This window comes from Dipodomys spectabilis, unplaced genomic scaffold (genome assembly GCF_019054845.1).
Source record: "Dipodomys spectabilis isolate Male_0828 unplaced genomic scaffold, ASM1905484v1 ptg000096l, whole genome shotgun sequence".
Taxonomy (NCBI): domain Eukaryota; kingdom Metazoa; phylum Chordata; class Mammalia; order Rodentia; family Heteromyidae; genus Dipodomys; species Dipodomys spectabilis.
In genome coordinates, this window is record NW_024870773.1 from 17155338 (window position 1) to 17172144 (window position 16807).

Genomic DNA, 16807 nt, shown 5'->3' on the forward strand with positions numbered 1-16807 from the left:
AAGCATGAAGTACCGAGCTGAAAACCCAGGAATAAATTAACACAATCATTTTGCTTCTAAAACTGGGGCTTGGGCTGGGAAGTTGGCTTAGTGGTACAGCACTTGCCTTGCATGCATGAGGCCCTGAGTTCGATTCCTCAGCACCACATAAGCAAAAAGAAAAAAGCTGAAAGTGCTGTGGCTCAAGTGGTAGAGTGCTAGCCTTGAGCTGAAGAGCTGAAGGACAGCGCCCAGGCCCGGAGTTCAGGCCCCACGACCAGACCAAAAAATAAAATAAAATAAAATAAATAAAAAATAAAACAGGGGCTTGAATGCAGGGCCTCTACCTGCTCTCCTCCAAGGTTTCACACAGCTAGTGCTCTACCACTTGAGCCACCCCTCCAGTTCTAACAAAATAATTTTGCAGAATACTCACAAATTAATGTCTGAACCAAGAGACTGATCATCTGTTGTTTGCATTGGATAGTTACAAATGCATGCAACTCCTCACAGAGACTGAGTGTGATGCTAACTCAGGGCTGTCTGGGGGCACTGTAGGTCATGCACACTGATAGATGTTCCCCTGCAATTGTAGGTCCTGTCATACCTTCCTAACCTTTTTCCATTCAGGAACCATCAAATGTAAGAACCATCAAACATAGGAGCCATCTGAAAACGCTCATTTCACGTTTTCAGAGCAACATGAAATTCCCATCTTTCTTCTCCCAGAAATGCCATCCACAGTCACATATTTTGCAAACTGGGACTTTAATTTAACAAGTATACAGTCAGATTTCCTTATGTGATGTCCCACATGTGTGGTTTTAGATAACTAAAATTTTGAAAAATATTTGGAAAAAAATCATGTTATATGGAACATGCACATACTTAAAAAATATCTTTCTTTTTTTTGTGTGTGCTGGGCCTAGTGCTTGAACTCAGGGCCTGGGTGCTTAAAGTTGGAGCTCAGCCACTTGAGACCTAGCACCACTTTTGATTACAGGCATGAGCCACTGCTATAGAGCTCTAAAAAGTATCTTAAAATAGCTGTACAAATGGACATCAGCTCAACATGCCAGTCTCTGAGTACAAGGCATTTTGATCAATGTCATCCCTTCCTTTGTTCCAACCCCACACATATCCCATATTCTCAAGTTATTTGGCTCATTTTCACATATGTACATTCTTTCTTTCCTTTGTGTCAGTCTGGGCTTGAACTCAGGGCTTGGGTGCTATCCTTAAGCTGCTTTTGCTCAGTGCTTGTGATCTACCACTTGAGCTACAGTACCACTACTGGCACTTTCTCAGTAGTTTATTGAGATAGTCTCACAGACTTTTCTGTCTGTGCTAGCTTTGAACCACAATCTTCAGATTGCAGCTTCTCAAGTATCTAGAATCACAGGCATGAGCCAGTGGCACTGGGCTGTGCATTCTTTCTTTACACTGTTCCCTGAACAATACAATATAAGGACAATGTCATAGCATTTGCTTTCAGGATTTACATTTAGCCAGGTGTTGAAAGCAGCCTAAAATGGTTTCCTGTGGGTCCTATATGGGGAGATGTGTGTGGGTTATGGCAAATACTGTCCCATTTTATTTAAGTGACTTGGATGCCATGCACTTTGGTATCTGAGGGTGTTCCTGGACTATACGTTATACGTTAGTTAAGTGAAAGGTTTGTCAAAGTTGTACTAACTGAATACTTCTTGCATTTATTTTAAATGCTTTATAAGTTATTATATGCCAGACTTATTTAAAATAACAATACTAACTTCTGCTATAAAATTCCTTCTAAGACATAAAATTGCTTTTTTGTTTATGCCAATACTGGGGCTTGAACTCAGGTCCTGAGTGCAGTCCCTTGGCTCAAGGCTAGTGCTCTACTACTTGAGCCACAGCTCTTTTTCTAGGTTTTTGGTGGGTAGTTGGAGGTAAAAGCCTCGAAAACATCCCTGCCCAGGCTGTGTTTGAACTGGAATCCTCAGGTCTGAGTTTCTTGAGTAGCTAGGATTACAGTATGATGAGCCAGTCGTGCCTGGTCATAAAATTGCTTTTATATCCCCTTATATTTGTCACCACTCTTTTGAACAGAAGAGCTCCATGCTATGAAGAGAAAATAGGAGTTCCAGAAGTTGGCATTAGCGATAGAACTAGATTCCAGTCCCATTTTCCACTAAAACCATCCTTTTGCAGAATAAACCCATGTTTGATCAAAATAAACAAGAAATAAGAACCAACTAAATTGTTTAAAGAACAAAAAATAAAAGAATGCTCACAGAAACCAGAGGCCTGTATACCATTTTAACTATCTCATTCTAATCAGAAGCAGATTGCTCAAAGTAGTTCACGCAGATAACTCAAAGGCAAGCAGCAGGATGGCCAACAAGCTGTTTGTCCTGAGATGAAGCATCACACTGATTCAGGACCCACTCACGCAGGGAAGTAGCAGTATTCTAGCTATTGGGAAGTATTTAATTGGAGTCCTGGGACTAGGTGTGTAACTATTAATGGGAATGAATGGGCCAGAGAAAGTATCCAATAAACACTTTCTATTCGGTGTTATTTCCAGGATTTTTGGATATTTCGATCCCGACTAGTGAAAGGAGAAAGAATCAACCTTTGAAAACAGCCCTACCATGTCACTTTGTCAGAGGAAATCAAAGCAAGCCAAGGAATCCAAGGGGACTGTTTTCTCATTGGAGTGATGTTCTTTTCTCTCACTTGGTGATGAGTCAAGTACGGGGAAAGCACTTGTATGGAGTAAGATTTGCAATGCATCACTGTGTTATGGTATGGCTAAATATTACTAACTGGGGCTACAACTAATAAAAGTGATGGGTGTAAAATTCCAATGTCATAGATTTTTCTTTCTTTTTTTTTTTTTCTTTTGGTCCAGTCGTGGGGCGCTGTCCCTCAGCTCATCAGCTCAAAGCTAGCGCTCTATCACTTGAGCCACAGCGCCACTTCCTGCTTTTTTCTTTTTGCTTATGTGGTGCTGGGGAATTGAACCCAGGGCCTCATACATGCAAGGCAAACGCTCTACCACTGGGCCACCTTCCCAGCCCGTCTCAGTTTTTTCTATTCAATTAGCCCTCCAGCCAAGCAGGAGTGAAATTCTGGAAACTCAGAATGCATTGAGTTGTACATTCTCCTCTGATAAACCCACCATTACCAATGTCACATGACATTTATTTTCAAACCAGAAAAATGCCTAGTACACTCCTGAAACCCCTAAGAAGGTGTGATGCGCCCACAGGAGGGAGCACAGAGGGTTCTTTTTGTTTCTCTCTCTCTCTCTCTCTCTCTTTTTGTCTGTCATGGGGCTTGAACTCTGGGCCTAGGCACTGTCCCTCAGCTCTTCAGTTCAAGGCTTAAGCCCTACCACTTGAGCCACGGCGCCACTTCCGGCTTTTTTCTGCTTATGTGGTGCTGAGGAATCAAACTCAGGGCCTCATGCATGTAAGGTAAGTGCTCTACCACTGAGCCACCTTCCCACCCTCTCTCTCTCTTAATAAGATCTTGCTGTAGCCGGGTCTGGCCTTGAAGTCAGGATTATCCTTCCTCAGTCTTCCAAGTACTACGATTCCAGGCTAGGATTCTACAGCCCACATGTGATATTGTCTTCATGCTTAGGCTTGGGGCAAGAGTATCTAGGAGGGAACCTTATGGTGACTTACTGCTCATGGTTTTGACCCTGACTGTGACTCGGGCTGCCCAAATCCTCCACTGCCCAATTCCCTCCACACTGTATGCTTTGGAGGGAATTCTCACGGATGGGGATTTCTTTTCTTTTCTTTCTTTTGTTTTTTGGGTCCGGTCGTGGGGCCTGAACTCTGGGCCTGGATGCTGTCCCTCAGGTCTTCAGCTAAAGGCTAGCGCTCTACCACTTGAGCCACAGCGCCACTTCCGGCTTTTTTCTTTTTGCTTATGTGGTGCTGGGGAATCGAACCCAGGGCCTCATGCATGCAAGGCAAGCGCTCTACCACGGAGCCACCTTCCCAGCTCACAGATGGGGATTTCTATTCCTGCCTCCTTTCAGGGAGGATATCTGAATGCAATTTCTCGAATTCTTGGGCAACAATTTGCTCCATTTTTTTCATTCATTTAATTTCCCATTCAGATTTTGAGGGAGAGCCAGGCGCCGGTGGTATTAGCGTGACTAGGAGCCACCAGTGCTCAGGAGGCTGCGATCAGAGGATTGCTGTGCAAAGGAAAGTTGATGAGACCAGCCAGAAGCTGCCGGGGAAGCCGCGCTTCAAGTGTAGAGCAGCAGCCTGGAGCAAAGTGGCTGGGGAAGAGCGGGGAGCTCTGGATTCCAGCTCCAGAACCAGGCATGGGCGGCAGGCAGCAGGACGCGCACCCGCACCCAGGCACGCACTGGGCCGGGGCCGCCCTCCGCCTCCGGGGCGGGGCCGGGGCTGGGGCCGCGTTAAGTGGGGCCTTGGCGGGGCGGGCGGCGCAGAGTGCACGCCGCCATGGACGCGCGCGCCGCCGCCCGCCTGCGGACCGTCCTGGGCCACCTCGGCCGCCCCGAGCCCCGGGACGTCGTATCCTTCACCCTGCGCGGGGCTCTGGTCGAGCTCCGCGCCTCGGCGCCCGGGTCCATCCCCGAGGTCCGCCCGGGGCGGCAGCCCCACGTCCTTGTCCTGGGGCGTGAGGCTGTCGAGCCTGGGGAGGGGGCTTCGGTGGGTTCGAGGGGCTGCGGCAGGTGTCCCGTTCTGGGTCCTCCAGGATGCGGTTCGTCCTTGGAGATCCTGGGCGCTGGCAGGAGGCGTCGTCCGTCCTCGAGGGGCGGAGCTGAGCCTCTGGCGCCGCCCTGGGCCGCCCCCCACCCCAGTGGGGACCCCCTCTGCGCCCGGGACCCCAGGGCTCCCCTTCAGGGTGGATTGTGGCAGTTCTGGAATAAGTTCCCCCCAGGAGCTGCCATGCCCCCTTCCTGGGGCTCCTTGGGACCCTGAGCACTAGGATGGCACTGACAGCCAGGAAGGCGACCCTCCCTCTGGCTCCGCCCCACAGCTGCCAGGCCACAGCTGCCAGGCCACAGCACCAGCAGCTTGGACGGATGCACGGGAGCATGACCCTCCGCGGATAACCTCATCTCAGGGCACACGGAAGAGACTTCCACCCGAGGAGGGCACAGATTGCCCAGGGGCCTTCAACCAAAGCAGCAGCTGTGGAAATGGCCGTAGACCAGACCAGGCCGTGTCACCTGCATTGCCACACACCTCGGTGCTAGGCTCATTCAACACACTGGGCAGTTCTGCTTAGGACTAGAATCATGTTTCTTGGTCATGTCTCTCACTACTTGTTTTTTGTTGTTGTTGTTGTTCCTGGACCTGGAAAATGCTCCTAGCTTCTTTGGTCCAAGGTGAGCACTCTACCACTTGACCCACAGTGCCATTTGCAGGCTGTTTTGGACTAGTTTATTGGAGGTAAGAGTCTCCTTAACTTTTCTGCCCTGGCTGCCTTCCAATCCCAATCCTCAGCTCTCAGCCTCTTATATAGACTTGAGCTGCCAGTGCTCTCACTAGTCTTTTGCTCTACATTTTTATTTGTGTTGGTGATCCTGAAGATTAAGCTCAGGATTACAAATGTAGATCACTGACACCTGGAATAATAATGCTTCTGAAATAAAAAATGTTTTTAATGCAGATAAGTAAATCAGGAGAAAATAAAGAAATGGAACCCCCAAATCATCATTTGCCCAGGCACTGGTAGCTCATGCCTATCATCCTAGCTACTCAGGAGCTACATCTGAGGAGGGGTGTGAGGATGGAGACAAATTGGAGACACTCTTATCTCCAGGAAACCAGCAAAAAGCTAGAAATGGAGGTGTTTTTCAAGTGGTAGAACACTAGCCATGAGCAAAAGAACCAAGAGTAGAAGGCCCTGAGGCCCTGAGTTCAACTCCCACTACACACGCACACACACACACACATACATGCTCATTTTCTGGCATAGTTCTTTCCTATGTATATGTTACATAATTAGGACTATACTTTGTATATGTTTTTTTCATCCATATTCAACTTATTTTATAAATATTTCCACATCATCCGCAATGTCTCTGAGAACAGCGAACAAACATGCTGCAGGAATAGTGGAGAGGGGCCAAGAATATGCCTTCCTGAAGAATATAGTCTGCATGTTCTTGAACTGACATTGCTGAGGGTAATTGAGCAAAGACTTTCACCAGCCTATCTCTGAGAGACAGAGAGCAATTCTATTATGACTTGTCACTGGTTTTCCTGCTGGAGTACAGTATAGCTACCCAATTCTACCAAGACATCACTTAAAAAATAATAAATAGCAGGGTGCCTTGGCTCCCCTATATTAGGGGACTGAGAATGGAAGGTTTGTATAGTTCAAGGCCCATCTGGACAGAAAAGTCCTTAAGACTCCATCTCCAAAACAACCAGCAAAAAGATGGTCTGGTGGCTTAGGTCAGAACTAAATTCAAGCCCTAGTACCATCAAACAAACAAATGACAACCAGTTGTTGATAATTAACATGTAAAAGTAACTCTTTTAACAAGAATCAGTAAAGAAAAACAGCAAAATGCTATATCAAAAATTTGCAGTTCCTATGCAAAAAGTATTTCTAGTCTTTTCTGGACTTAGAAAAAAATTAAGAACCAGTACACTGTGTGGCTTCTGTATACTGTTCTGGGGGTCATTGCTGGCTTTGGGGGACTAAGATAGATTTCAGGGCCCCGTACCTGTAGACAAGCGTTCTACTTGGAGTCACATTGAGTAGGCCTGTTTTCTCTCCCTGCTTTGTAGAGATAAGCTTTGGGGTTTGTGTCCAGTCAGCACCCCAGTGCAGGAAAATGGAACCAGACAGATTTGTTTCTGGGTGGTCAAAGCCCCGGTTTCCAGCTCTGTGCTCCATTAAACCTCCTTAGTTCCTTGTGCTGTGGGTGATGAACTGAAGGGCAGAAGCAACAGGGCTTGAGGCTACCTGGGAGGTCAGGGTGAGTCTCCTGTCATTTTCTGCAAAGCAAGCACCCAGTAGTTTCTAAAAAAGGTTGGCTCCTCCTTTTCCATTGTCTGCCTTAACCTCCATCCTAGGTAGCACACCCCACTTCTGGGACTGTTTCTCCCACCAGTTTCCATCCTCACCAATTCCAGTAAGTAGATCTCACCTTTGTTTGTGGCCACACTGTGGGTGTTCGTGTTTCCAGGGGAGATCAGCTTGTCAGACTCAATAGAACATGTCAGTCCTTAGCTTTCATCATTCAAGTCCTCTGTCCTGGGTCTTGCACTAATTAGGTCAGTGGTATGAAGTTTGGAAGGCCTTAACTTGAATTTTTCTATGTGTATTCTAAAATTCAGAAACAAGCAGAAAATACATAATCTCACCTTTAAAAATTCACTTGAGGGGCTAGGAAGGTGGTTAAGTGGTAGAGTGTTTTCCTTGCATGCATGAGGCCCAGGGTTCCATTCCTCAGCACCACATAAAGACAAAAAGCTGGAGTGGTGCTGTGGCTCATGTGGTAGCACTAGCCTTGAGCTGAAGAACTAAGGGACAGCTCCCAGGCCCAGAGTTCAAGCCCCATGAGTGATGAAAAAAATTCATATGATATATCCCATTTAAAATAGCTTATATTTATGTAGTATATCACACTATATTACCAGTGCCCCATCTGACATTTTCAATGCCTACATCATAATCATAGAGTGGTTATAATGACTTTAATTAAAATTTCTTCCATTACTGCACATTTTTTTGATGATCATAGTCAACTTTTTGTCTTTTTCTCTCTTTCTTTCGTTCTTTCTTTCTTTCTTTCCTTTCTCTCTTTCTTTCTTTCTTTCTTTCCTTCCTTCTTCCTTTCTTCCTTTCTCTCTTCCTTTCTTGCTTGCTTTTTTTTTTGTTGGTTGTGTGACCTGATCTCTGGGCCTGGGCAATGTCCCTCAGCTATTCAGCTCAAGGCTAGTACTCTACCTCTTGAGCCACAGCACCACTTTCTGCTTTATCTGCTTCTGTGGTGCTGAAGAATCCAACTCAGGGCCTCATGCATACAAGGCAAGCACTCTACCACTGATCCACCTTCCCAATCCTAGTCAAAGGCTTTTTGAACTTAAAAAAAATTTTTTTTGTTTGGTTGTGGGGCTTGAACTCTGTGCTTGGGCGCTGTTCCTCAGCTCTTCAGCTCAAGGCAAGCACTCTACTGCTTAAGCTGCAGCACTACTTCCATTTTTCTAGTGGTTTATCAGAGATAAGAGTATCTTGGACTTTCCTTTCCCTGATCCTCAGATCTCAGCCTCTTGAGTAGCTAGGATTACAGGAGTGAACTACCTGCACCCCGCTGAACTTAAAATTTTATAAACTTCTCCAGATTATTTTCTTAAAGCCGTAATAATAGAAATGTTGATTCAAAAGCAAACAGGGACTGGGTGCCGGTGACTCACCCCTGCAATTCTAGCTACTCAAGAAGCTGAAATCAGAGGATGGAGTTTCAAAACCAGCCAGGGCAGGAAAGTAGAGAGTACTATCTCCAATTACCTACCCCCCTGCAAAGCCAGAAGTGGAGCTGTGACTTAAGTGATAGACTAGCCTTGGAGAAAAAAGCTCGAGGACAGCACCCAAACCCTGTGTTCAAGCCCCATGATTGCCTCTACCCCCTAAAAACAAAACCCAAAGCATGTGTCAAGTTTGTGGTACATCTTGCTAACTTGTACTTTGAAATTTGAGTTTATTTGGTGGGACTTTCTTGTCATTTAGGTTTACTTTGGATAACAGCATCCTAAGCCTGGAGCAGAGACAATTTTATGAAGAAAATGGTTTTCTTGTTATTAAAAGTCTGGTATCTGATGAGGATATCCAGCGCTTCAGGTATAGTAGTACTTTGACAACCATGTGGACTACACTTGTGTATGCAATGCAAATTGTCCTCTGCAGGTTCAGATTTGTTTTTTGTTTTTGTTTTGTTTTCAGGACTTGAACTCAAGGCATGGGTGCTTTCTTTGAACTTTTATTCTTTTCTTTTTTTATTCTTTTTTATTCTTTTCTTTCTTTATTTTTCTTTCCAATTCTAGGGCTTAAACTTAGGGCCTGAGCTCAGTCCCTGAGTTTGTTTTGTTCAAGGTTAGTGCTCTACCACTTCAGCCTCAGCTACATTTCCAGCTTTTTTGGTAGTTTTTTGGAGGTAAGAGTCTTGTGGACTTTCTTGTCTGGGCTGGCTTTGAACTGGAGTCCTCAGATCTCAGTGTCCTGAGTAGTTAGAAGTATAGACATGAGCCTTGGACTCTCCCTGAGCTTCTTTGTTCAAGGTTAGCACTGTACCATTTCAGCCAGAGCTCCAGTTCCAGCTTTTTGGTGGTTAATTCTCCAATTACAGTCACAGACTTCCTCCCCATGCTGGCTTGGAGACACACTCCCCAGACCTCAGCATCCTGAGTAGCTAAGATGACCGCGGTGTGAACCACCGGTTCCTGGCTTCCAGCTAGCATTTTTGATCCTGCTATTTTCTCCTCCATCCCAGGAGAATTCCAAGTCGGGCTCCAGGACAGAGAAGCCACCCTGAACCCACACAGCCTTCCCCAGGGTGGGGCACTGAGCGGAGAGCTTGCAACCCTCACTCATGACATCTTTGGTAAATTTAACCTTCTAGGGATGAATTTGGAAAAATCTGTAGGAAAGAAGTGAAGCTGGACAGATTGGTAATAATGAAGGACGTGTCCATTTCAAAGTTGCAACTTGCTCCAAGTGAGAAAGTGGTCACCAAGATTCAGGATTTCCAGGAAGACCCGGAGCTCTTCAGATACTGCACACTTCCCCAGGTGACAGTGGGCGCTCTGCTCCTTCCCCTCAGCCCCCTCTGGCCAGGCAGGGGCTCTGTCTCCCAAGATGCTCCATGGGCTCCATCCATGCATCTTCTTTGTGTTTGTGGTACTAGGGTTTGCAAACAGGACCTCACACATGCTAGGCAAGTGCTCTACCACCTGAGCCACGTCCCTAGGCCCCTGTGTTTTGTGATAGGCTCTCACTATCTTTATCCCAGCTGGCCTCAGTCTCATGTTCCTCCTGCCTCTGCTTTCTGACTAGCTGCAATTATGGCCATGTGTCATCATGCCCGATGTACTTTTGTTTTTAAATTTAGTTTGCTAAAAAAACTACTCTTTGGTTAAACTGTGATTCAGTTGGTAGAGTGCTAGACCAGTGAGCAAAAGTGTCGGAAACCAAGTTCAAGGACCAGTCTTGGATCAATAATAAAAGGAAACGATCAAAAAAAAAAAAAACAATAAAAGGGGAATCGAAAAGAAAAAAATGGGGCTTGAACTCAGCACTGTACCTGAGCTTTTTTTTTTTTTTTTGGGTACGGTTGTGGGGCCTGAACTCTGGGCCTGGGCGCTGTCCCTCAGCTCTTCAGCTCAAGGCTAGCACTCTACCACTTGAGCCAAGCGCTCTACCACTTGAGCCACAGCGCCACTTCCGACTTTTTTCTTTTTGCTTATGTGGTGCTGAGGAATCGAACCCAGGGCTAAGAGCATGCAAGGAAAGCGCTCTACCACTGAGCCACCATCCCAGCCCCTGTTCCTGAGCTTTTTGCTTAAGGGCAACACTCTTAGCACTTTAGCCACAGCTCCACTTCTGGCTTTTTGGTGGTTAGTTGAAGGTTAAGAGTCTCATGGACACTCGGGCCTGGCCTGATTTAGAACTTCCATCTTCACATCTCAGCCTCCTGAGAATAGCTAGTATTACGGTGTGAGCCACTGGAGCCTAGCTTTCTAATACTAACAATAATAACAAAGCCTCCCCCTCTTTCTGTATTGCAGCAGAACATGGTGACTCACACCCATAATCACACCCAGATACTCAGGAGCAGAGATTGGGAGGATCTAGGCACAAGGCCAATAAGAGAAAAAGTTATCAAGATAGGCGGCCCCAGTGGCTCACACCTGTAATCCTAGCTACTCAGAAGGCTGAGATCTGAGGATCTCGGTTCAAAGACAGCCCAGGCAGGAAAGTCCTTGAGACTATCTCCAATAAACCACAAGAAAACCAGAAGTAGTACTGTGGCTCAGGCGGTAGAGAGCTCGCCTTGAGCTGAAGAGCTGAGGGACAGCACCCAAGCCCAAAGTTCAAGCCCCGTGACCAACAAAAAAAAAGTTATCAAGATCCTATCTCAACTAATCATTTGGGTGTGGTGTTCTTCCTAGTGTTTTTCAGCTAACCTGGAGGCATAGATAGAGAGATCCTGGTCCAGGACACAAACACAAAACCCCATTCCAATTATAACTAAAGCAGCCAGGTGCCAATAGATCATACTTGTAATCCTAGCTACTCAGGAGGCTGACATCTACCAGGATCATGGTTCAAAGACATCCAGGGAAGAAATATCTGAGAGAAGCCATCTCCAAACCAACCAGCCAAATACTGAGCTGGAGGGATGGCTCAAGTCTACCACTGTGTGCTGGAGCTGTGGCTCAGATCTCATCAGCTGTGAGTGGAAAAAGCTCAGTACAAACAAGGCTCTGTGTTCAAACCCTGATAGTAACAAATAAAATTGAATTATTAAAGCGTGAGGCCCTGAGTTCAATCCCCAGTACCACTGCTAAGGGCATTGATATCTATAAAAGAATCTATGCAGTACAGAAGACTTTCTCTACCCCCAACCCAACTCACAGTTAAGGTATTCATGTCTTTATGAGGAATGATTCCTTATACATGAATCCATTTGCATATGCTCTCTTTTGGGGACACAGGAACCTGTTGCTCTTCAGGTTTTTTTTTTTTTCCACATACAGTGGATCCCAGACATCTATCGCTATCAGTTTCATTGTAACTGGTCAACCATTGCAAAACATCCCATTGTACAAATGTGTCCTGGTCTCTTCTTCAAGGCAAAGTATTGCTCCACCATATCAATGGTTTCTTGATCATTTGTTCAGGAGACTTTGCATTCAGCACTTGTAGAATATTGTCAGCAGATGCTGTTAGACAAGTTGAGCAATGTAGAAAGACTGTGCAAGTTAGACTCCTCTGATGTCACCTCAGTCCTCAGACAGGGAGGTCACAGTGGAAGTGGCCCTCTTGGCTATTCTGGATTGTGATCCTCCTATTCATGGTTCCCAGCATAGCTGGGATAACAGAATGGTCACCACACCCAGCTTTTTATGGGTAGAAATCAGGTCTCACTAACTTTTTTCCCAGGCTGGTCTTGGATTAGGATCCTCCTGATCTCACTCTCTGAGTAATTGGGACAATGGGTTTAAGACATGGAGTCTGTTCTCCTTGTTCACCATAGTGACCCCATTTTCCACCCCTGTGTCTGGTTTGTAGACATCATTTAAGGTCTTGCCTCACTGATTTTGAGGAGTTTGCTGAGCCAGTGTTGTTTTCTGTAGGGATCCTCCCTTTTCTCCTGGAGTCTCTAAGGAGGACCCTGCCTTGTCCCTGGCCAAACTCTGTGGCTTTATCAGCAGCCTTGCTCTTGTCCTCTCTAGTTGCCTCTTATTTGTCTCTTAGGGGAAAAAAGGCTACCTTTCAAGCTGGCTCCATAAATCCATTTAATTCAGAGGATTAGAGATTTAGCATGATATTCAATTGCTGAGCTTTTCACGCTTTATTGGCAGTGTTGGAAAATGCCAGTTTGGTTTTAGACCACTGCCATCTTGGTTCTTATGTGATAATTGAACTTTCTCCCACTGGGCTAGCCTTCTGATTTCCTATGAAGTTGTTCTTTCTTTTCTCTTAGATCCTGAAATATGTGGAGTGTTTCACTGGACCCAATATTATGGCCATGCACACCATGCTGATAAACAAGCCACCTGATACTGGTAAAGATGTTTTTCTTTGTTAAGGAGAAGTAAGAGAAGAAAAATTATTGAGTTAAAGTATTCAAAGCTGTGGTTCTAACCCTGGTCATATGAATGTATGCAGTTTCCTTTCAGTCTTAAAATTGCTTCCATGATTACCACCTTAAAGTCTAATAGTAAATTTATTTTATTGTATTCTGTGCTGGTTCTTGGGTTTGAACTCAAGGCTGTAAACTCTCATCTCATTTTTTCTGCTTAAGACTCACACTTTTCCAATTTAGCCACAGCTCTACTTCTGTCTTTTTGGTATGTAATTGGAATAAGAGTCTCACAAACTTGTCTGTCTGAACTGGCTTTGAACCATGATCTTCAGGTCTCAGCCTTCTGAGTTAGGAGCCACTAGGTGGGAGACACTAGGACCTGGGTAATAATGATTTAGGTATCGACGGGAAGGTTATTGTTAAATATTCAGATGATGCAGTTTAACAAAGGTACCTATTTCATGTATCTTAAGCTTATTAATATATGTACATATTAACTTTATCAGCCAGTCTGAGCCATGAGAATACAGATTCAGCATTCTTGATCTCAAAACTGCATTAATTATATCTAACAATTAAAGCTCCGATATAAGTCACACATGATTATTCTTAAGATGTCTTGTTGCTTGCCAAAATGTAGCTTTTGAGACCTCATTTCCAGAGAGACTGATTAAGAAGTACAGCCCAAGTTTCTCAATTTATCTTTATTTTATTTTTTGTGCTGGTCCTGGGGCTTGAACTCAGGCCCTGGGCACTACCTTTGAGCTTTTTTGTTTAAGTGTCTCATTCTCCATTTGCACCACAGCTCCACTAATGGTTTCTTACTGGTTAGTTGGGGATAAGCATCTTAAAGACTTTCCAGCCTGGGCGGGGTTTGAATCAGATCATCTGATCTCAGCCTCCTGAGTAGCTAGGCAGGAGTCACCAGTGCCCAGCTGTTTCTCACTTTTAATAATTTCTCAGATTCTCCAGCAGGTGGCGCTTGGATTGCCTGAGAAATCCTCCTATACCAGCAGACACCAGCCCCATGTCTTCTCCTTTTCTCTTTTGCTTCCTTCTGACAGCAGAAGAGATTTATGTGATTGGACTAGTGCTTTGTGTCCAACTCTCTTTCTCCATGGCGTCTCATCTGGAGAGATGGAATAGAGCTGGGAGGAATGGCCACGTGGATAAAATAGACAAAGGGCCGCTTCCAGACACCACACCAGATGACTAGCATTCTGTGAGGGGAAACTCCTGCAAGTCTGTTTGTGATGTTAGTGGCTTAGAAGAGGACCTCCACCTTGTCCCTGTGCCATTGTCTTCAGTTTAATTCATCCAAAAAAATTTTTTAGTACTGAATATTACTTTTGTGCCAAATCCAGAGTGATAAAAAGACAAAAAGGCAGCTGGGCCGTGGTGGCTCACATCAATATTCCTAGCCACTCAGGATGTTAAGATATGAGGATCACAGTTCCACGCCAGCCTAGGCAGGAAAATTTGTGAGACTCTTATCAATAATTGACCACCCCAGAAAGTCAGAAGCTGAGATGTGGCACAAGTAGTAGAGTGTTAGTCCTAAGCGAAAAAGCCCAGGGACAATGCCTAGGCATTGATTTCATACTTAGGACAAGTGTGCATGCACACATGCACACACACATACACACACTAAAAGAAATAAAAAGAGGAAGAAAGCAATTTAGGGCTAATGTGTGACTTGCTAGAGTGAAGCACTTGGCTACCAGTAACTCAAAAGCAAGCAGTTGAATTGGGCGCCCTTGTTATTAATTTACTATGTCAATTTGGTGCTTATCTGTTAGGACTGATTTTCCACAGTGTAGTTTCCTTTGTTTGCTTTGTGCAGGAATAAGTCAGTCCAGTGGTTTTTCAGGACTAGGGTAAGGACTCTGACACTTGAGCATCTTTTGAGAGCACATTGTTTTCTAGGCAAGAAGACATCCCGGCATCCCTTGCACCAGGATCTGCACTACTTCCCCTTCAGGCCCAGCAATCACATTGTTTGTGCGTGGACCGCCATGGAGCATATTGACCGGAACAACGGTTGTCTGGTTGTGCTCCCAGGCAGCCACAAAGGCTCCCTGAAACCCCATGATTACCCGAAGTGGGAGGTAGGTCTGCCTGGCCATGGGGTCTTGTTCAGGATCCCTTTCTCTGTTTGTATTTCATACCAATATTCGTGAAGAGCTGAGGCATGAGACTGCATTTCCTTTCTTAGAAATGCCTTCTCCTGGGATTTGCAGTGCAACTTCTGGAGAGGCTCTGAGAATAGCTGATGTTAGGGCCAAGCTTTTAAGAGTAACAAAGAGGGTCTATGGAGGTATGAGGGTCAAGGGTGAGCAGCAGCCTCACAGGGAAGCAGGAAAGAAAACGAGCTCAAGGTCTAGAGGTACATTTGGAGGACTAGCAGGGGAAAGCCTGAGAACATAGGGGACTGGATTAGAAAGCACTTTATCACTGACTTTTCCTGTTCATATGGGAGACAATGGAGGCTGTGTAGTTGTTATTGATTGCAGAACTGGTGTGTGAACTCAGACTCTAGAGCTGGAGAGGCAGTTAATCTACTACTTAACCTATCACCCCAGTCCTTTTGTTTTCAGTTTCTTTTTCATATAGGATCTTGCACGTTGGCTCTGGCCAGCATTGGATCTCAACGCTCTGCCTCTACCTTGCAAGTAGTCTTGCAGTCTTGTGCCATTATGCCTGGCCCAAGAACCTGGTTGTTGTTATTGTTGTTGTTAACAACCTAGAGAGCTCTTGTTTCTAAGTTTTATTTCCATGGAATAAACTGTAGCTATCTTAAATGTGTAGTAGACTATCTCACACACACATTACTTCAGTGAAGAGAATCTCTTCCATCCCCTGCCCGAGGCAACTGCTGAGCTGGGTTCAGTTCCTATAGATTAGTTTTCATTTCCTAAATGTTCTATACATGCTATTGTCTAGAATCTATTTTTCTTTGGTGTGGCTTCTTTGGCTTGGGATGGTTAATTTTGAGCTTCACTAATGGTGCAGCTGAGTAGTATTCTGTCGCCTCCTGTACTATGGTTTGTTTGCCACTTTAGCTCTTGATGCTGAGAAACCAATATGTGTTTTTGTGACCACAAATGATGGGACCCAATGGGTTCTTCAAAAACGGTTATCTCTCAGTCTGACATAGGATGCTTTGGAGGCCTAGGAGGCCAGAGAACCAGAGAGAGGATTCCTGGGATTTTAGGTATAAAGCCAGAGGATCCTGGGGCTGGGGGTTTAGCCCAGCGGAATGGCGTCCGCCCTGCACGCGCAAGGCCCTGGGTTCGGTCCTCAGCCCTGGAAAAAGAAAAAAAAAAAAAGCCAGAGTATCCTGAAATCCTTTGTGCTGTCAGAAAGCTTTGGCTAAAGAGAGCCACTAAGTTAGGGTTCTGTATGGATTAGAAGAATATGGCTCCACTCAAAAAAAAAAAAAAAGAAAGAAAGAAAGAATATGGCTCCTCTCTTAGTAAGTTGGAGCTCTTGTAGCAATGATTGGAATTCTGTGACAGTATTTGTGGAGATGTGTCTTACTACATTAGCATTCTTGCATGAATGACTGGAATTAGGTGAAAATGAGTTGAGCATGCATCCTGTTATACAACCTGGAATTGTGAAGTTCATCAGTGAAAGGTTAGGGAAGGGTGGACGTGAGTAAGAGCAGCAAGCTCTGGCTCACTTGAGTCAAAGAACAAAGTTTAGAGGACTTGAGGGGCAGCGTGGTGTCAAGTGAGGCTGCTGGCTGAGGAGCACTGGTGAGAGGTCAGCTTGCTTGGGCAGAACACATCCACCTTGGCTGGGAGAGAAGGGCACAGGTCCAAGCCACGGCCTTTTCCTGTGGGTAAATGGCCATTTCTCCAAAGAAATATGGGGTGGTCTCTGCAAACCCTATCTGATTCATACGATTTAGAACATAATTATGAGTTTCCATTTCTTTAATAAACATATAATATAATAGACTTAGGGAATACTTAAAAGCAAGTTTAATGTCAATTGATCAGAAAGTATTCCTGGGCT

The 16807-nt window shown here is 45.2% G+C and overlaps 1 protein-coding gene across 2 annotated transcripts in view; it reads left to right on the top strand.

Moving 5' to 3' along the window:
* Positions 1-4438: 4438 nt before the first annotated feature.
* Positions 4439-16807, top strand: part of Phyh (phytanoyl-CoA 2-hydroxylase) — a 35107-nt gene continuing 22738 nt past the window's right edge. Inside the window, exons 1-6 of one of the 2 annotated variants that reach the window (XM_042686140.1) lie at positions 4439-4526; positions 7050-7108; positions 8707-8817; positions 9596-9764; positions 12683-12764; positions 14711-14892. In XM_042686140.1, the coding sequence (XP_042542074.1) occupies positions 4455-4526; positions 7050-7108; positions 8707-8817; positions 9596-9764; positions 12683-12764; positions 14711-14892 (675 nt within the window). In that variant the 5' untranslated portion in view covers positions 4439-4454. The remainder of the gene's footprint in view (positions 4527-7049; positions 7109-8706; positions 8818-9595; positions 9765-12682; positions 12765-14710; positions 14893-16807) is intronic. The other variant, XM_042686142.1, reaches the window with a different exon arrangement.